This window comes from Empidonax traillii, unplaced genomic scaffold (assembly GCF_003031625.1).
Source record: "Empidonax traillii isolate 1590-97213 ecotype Southwest subspecies unplaced genomic scaffold, ASM303162v1 scaffold5833:size9927, whole genome shotgun sequence".
Taxonomy (NCBI): Eukaryota; Metazoa; Chordata; class Aves; order Passeriformes; family Tyrannidae; genus Empidonax; species Empidonax traillii.
In genome coordinates this window covers 2899-7744 of record NW_020961026.1, presented here as the reverse complement: position 1 = coordinate 7744, position 4846 = coordinate 2899, and the positions used below count along the sequence as shown (strand labels likewise).

Genomic DNA, 4846 nt, shown 5'->3' with positions numbered 1-4846 from the left:
CAGGGTCACCTCCATCCCCACAGTCCCTGGCACCCTCAAAGTCCCCAGTGTCCCCAGAGTCCCCGTGGTCCCAGCTGTCCCCGTGGTCCCCGCTGTCCCCAGGGATCCCCTCCCTGCAGGAACTGCTGACTCGACTGTCCCCGTATGGAGGGTCCCTCCTCCAGCGGCTCGAGAGCCACCTCCGGGCCATCAACTACCCGCTCCGGGGCAACCAGACGGTGCCGGCGGTGGCCAAGGCCATCCTGGAGTACATCCTGCGCCGGCACCAGGCCCTGGGGAAGGGACAGGAACACCCCCCAAAACCCCGAGAGGACGGGACCCTCCTGGGGACCACAGGTGGGTGACACCTTGGGAATGGGGGGGGACGTTGGGAAGGGGTGTCCTGGGGAGAAGGGACGGGAGGGGGACAGGGATGGGGAGAAAGGGACACCCCAGTGAGGAGTTGGGGGTTGGTGACAGAGACACCACCAGGGGAGGGGAAGGGGGAGAAGAAGGGGATGAGGATGAGGGATGAAGGGGATGGGGGAAGGGGGAGAAGGAGGGAATGAGGTTGAGGAGTGAAGTAGAAGGGGGAGAGGAAGAGGGATGAGGTTGAGGGGTGAAAGGGAAGGGGGAGAAGGGGGATGAGGTTGAGGGGTGAAGAGGATTGAGGAAGGGACATTTTGGGGATTGGGGGGAGGTCAGGGAGGAAGGGATATCTGAAAAGTAAGAGGATGGGGTGGGGGGGACAGGGGAAGGAACATCCTGGGGAGGGAGATGAAGGAGGGGGGGTGGAAGAGAAGTGGAGTAACGCCTGCTGTGGGGGCAGGGGAGAGTGGGAATTGGGAGCTGACGCTGCTGTGGGGGGACACTGACGGGATGCAGCTGATGGAGCCGCGGAGGGACGTGAAGAAAACAGGTACCCCATGGGGGGTGGGAGATGGGATGGGGGAACAGGGGGGTGATGGCTGAAGGGTGAGTGGGTAGAAGGATGGAGAGACTGATGGTTGGAGACATGAAGGGAAGAAGGGATGGGTGGAGAGAGGGAGGGATAAGGGGGAAAAGGTGATGGAAGGGCTGGAGGGAGGGATTGATGGGTGATGCATGGACACGTGGATGGAAGCACAGATGGCCACGCCCACACTGTCTCCACTCCACTGCAGTTGCAGCTGAGGCAGAAGAGCCGCCCCAATCCAAGCCAGTCCTGGGTGAGCTCCATGTCACCAGCATCACCCCCAACTCCGTGGACCTGCAGTGGAGTGTCCCCGAGGGCCCCTTCGACTCCTTCACGCTGCAGTACCGGGATGCCCAGGGCCAGCCCCAGGCCCTGCCCATGGATGGCGGGTCCCGCTGGGTGACGGTGCCGGGGCTGTCCCCGTCCCGCCGGTACCGCTTCCACCTCTACGGGCTGCGGGGCGGGAAGAGGATCGAGCGCGTCTCCATCGACGTCTCCACGGGTGAGGGGGAAGGGCACAGGGAGGAAGGATTGGAGAGATGAATTTTGGGACAGAGGGAGGGATGGAGAGACAGACACAGGGATGGACAAGGGATGAACGAGTGGGTGGAGGGGTGGAGGATTCATGAATAGAAGGATGGACTGATTTACACTGGGATCATTGGAGAACTGGACAGTGACAGGATGGATGGAGAGATGGGTGGATGGAGGGTAAGTGAATGAATGCACCGGTGGGAAGGTGGGTGGAAGAAGCCTGGATGGATGGGTGGATGTGTTGATGGATGAATGGATGGATGGATGGATGCCTCAGGAGATGGAGTTACGTTGGGAAGGATGGATGGAGGACGGATGATGGTGATTGTTGGTCAGTGGGCAGATGGGAAGTATCAGTCATTTAACAGATGTTTTTTGGGATTGGTGGGCACTTGATGGTGGGTGATGATATGGTTGGGGAGAAGGAGCAGTGAGGGGAACTGGGCTGGGAAACTGGTGAGAGGTTGGGGGTGGGAGGATGTCTGGAACCTCGGGAGGGTGGGGAAATGGAGGGATTGGTGGTTGGTTGGGTGGCTGGATGATGGATGTTGATGAAGGTGATGATGAATGGTGAATGGATGATGATGATGGAGGTGGTGATGGTGGATAAGATTGGTGTTGGTCAGTAGGTGGGTGGAAGGCTCAAAGGTTGACTGGTCAGTTCTGTGGTCAGTGGCTGCTCCATGGTGGGTGGGGATGGGATGGTGGGGAGAGGGTGGGGGCAGACGGTGGATGATGGATAAAGGATGGTTGGGTGGATGTTGGATGGGCATGTGGATGGACCTGTGGCTGCAGATGTTCATCACCTTCCCGTCTGTGTTGCTACCACAGCTGACCCAGATGAGCTGCTCCCACCCTCGAAGGAGCCCCAAACTGAGGCCTCCACAACAGAGGCACCTCTGGCTGAGGACCCCAAAACTGAGGCTCCCCCACCTGAGACGCCCCCAGCGCGGGCAGTGCTTGGGGAGCTGAGGGTCTCCAGCGTCACCCCCAGCTCTGTGGGGCTGCAGTGGAGCGTCCCCGAGGGCCCCTTCGACTCCTTCACGCTGCAGTACCGGGATGCCCAGGGCCAGCCCCAGGCCATGCCTATGGATGGCGGGTCCCGCTGGGTGACTGTGCCGGGGCTGTCCCCGTCCCGCCGGTACCGCTTCCACCTCTACGGGCTGCGGGGCGGGAAGAGGATCGAGCGCGTCTCCATCGACGTCTCCACAGGTGAGGGGGAAGGGCAGAGGGATGACCTGATCATGGGATCCCAACCCCATCTCATTCCCACCCACGGTCAAGGAACCAATGAGCTTGGTACCATCCAATTGATCACTGACCCTTCAACCACCCATTGACCAACACCTGCCATCATCCCCCATCCTCTTCATCATTCCCCATCACCACAATGATCTTCACCCATCATCATTATTCTCATTTGCCATCCATTGACATAATCATCATCATCTATCTTTATACGCAATCCATCTTCATCCATCATCATCATCATCATCGTTGTCATCGTCCATCCATGACGGATCAGGAACAGGATGGCTGAATGGATTCCGGACTGGATGGTTGGTGGGTTCCTGTCCAACCATGGAAGAAATTGGAATGATTGATAAGTGGTTGGATGAAATTTGATAGGTGGATGAGTGGTTGGATGGCCATGGGGCAGCTGGGATGGATGGATGGAGGGTCCCTGGTTCCCGATGCTGGTGGTGTTGGATGGAAAATGTTGTGTGTAAAACGGGGGTTAGTGGCAGGGGGAGGCCTGAGGGGATTTGTGGAGAAGAGGCTGGAGAGACGGATGTGGGATTAGGTGAGTGTTGGGTTGGGTGTTGGGTTGGGTGTTGGGTTGGTGATGGGATGGATGGAGGGATGGAGGGATGGAGGGATGGATAAATGGGTGGGTGGATGGATGGATGGACGGACGACTGGCTGGCTGGCTGGCTGGCTGGAAGCAGGGATGGATGGATGGTTGGAAGCATGGATGGGTGGTTGCATCCTCAGGTGACTAATTGGCCATTGAATGACTTAATGTGTGGTTGGAGCCTGAGTGGATCTTGGGGTTTATTGATCCATTGATTGGTGTGAGGGAGAAAGGTAATGGAGAGGGGATGTAGGGAGGGAAATGCGATGGATGGAGATCAGATGGGGGCTCCTGGATTGGATGGGTGGATGGGTGGAGTGGGGCTCTCAGGATGGGTCTGTGGATGATGGGGTGGATGGATGGATGAAGTAATGGATGAAGTAATAGATAGATGGATGGAGGGATGCATGGATGGATGGAGGGATAGACAGATGGATTGGTGGAGGGAAGGATGGTTGATTGTTCATGGATGGAAGGAGACACTGATGGATGGATGATAAATGAAAATTGGGTAAATGATGGATGCAGACATGTATGGCCATGCCCATCACCCCCCCCTCTCCATTACAGCTCCAGCTGTGCCAGAGGAACCGCCCCCACCCTCAGAGGAGCCCCAACCCGAGGCCCCTAAAACTGAGGCTCCCCCACCTGAGGTGCCCCCAGGGCGGGCAGTGCTGGGGGAGCTGAGGGTCTCCAGCATCACCCCCAACTCCGTGGGGCTGCAGTGGAGTGTCCCCGAGGGCCCCTTCGACTCCTTCACACTGCAGTACCGGGATGCCCAGGGCCAGCCCCAGGCCCTGCCCATGGATGGCGGGTCCCGCTGGGTGACGGTGCCGGGGCTGTCCCCGTCCCACCGGTACCACTTCCAACTGTATGGGCTGCGGGATGGCAAGAGGATCCACCACGTCTCCACTGAGGCCACCACAGGTGAGGAGGAATTGTAGAGGGATGGGTTGATCATGGAATCCCATCCCCATCTCATTCGCACCTACCATCAAGAACCCAGTGAGCTCGGTACCATCCAATTGATCACTGACCCTTCAACCACCCATTGACCAACACCTGCCATCATCCCCCATCCTCTTCATCATTTCCCATCATCACCCATAATTGTTGTTCTCATTCACTATCCATCGATATGATCATCATCATCCATCTTTATCCATCATCATCATCATTGTCCATCCATGATGGATCAAGACCAGAACAGCTGAATTGATCCTGGACTGGATGGTGGGTGGGTTCCTGCCCAGATGGATGGAGGGTCCCTGGTTCCCGATGCGGGTGATGTTGGATGGAAAATGTTCTGTGTAAAATGGGGATTGATGGTGGTGGAGACCTGAGGGGATTTTTGGAGAAAGAGCCGGAGAGATGGATGTGGGATTGGGTGAGGGTGGGGTTGGTTTTGGGTGAGTGATGGAATGGATGGATGGATGGAGGGATGGATGGATGGAGAGATGGATGGATGGAGAGATGGATGGATGGAAGGATGGATGGATGGATGGATGGATGGATGGATGGAT

General features: G+C 57.6%; 1 protein-coding gene across 1 annotated transcript; it reads left to right on the top strand.

Moving 5' to 3' along the window:
• Positions 1-2226: 2226 nt before the first annotated feature.
• On the top strand, positions 2227-4250 carry LOC114073257 (tenascin-X-like; the record flags this gene model as incomplete). Its single annotated transcript, XM_027911046.1, has 2 exons — positions 2227-2680; positions 3894-4250. Coding segments are annotated over exons 1-2 (811 nt in total), but the record flags the coding sequence as incomplete, so codon positions are not given.
• Positions 4251-4846: the final 596 nt, after the last annotated feature.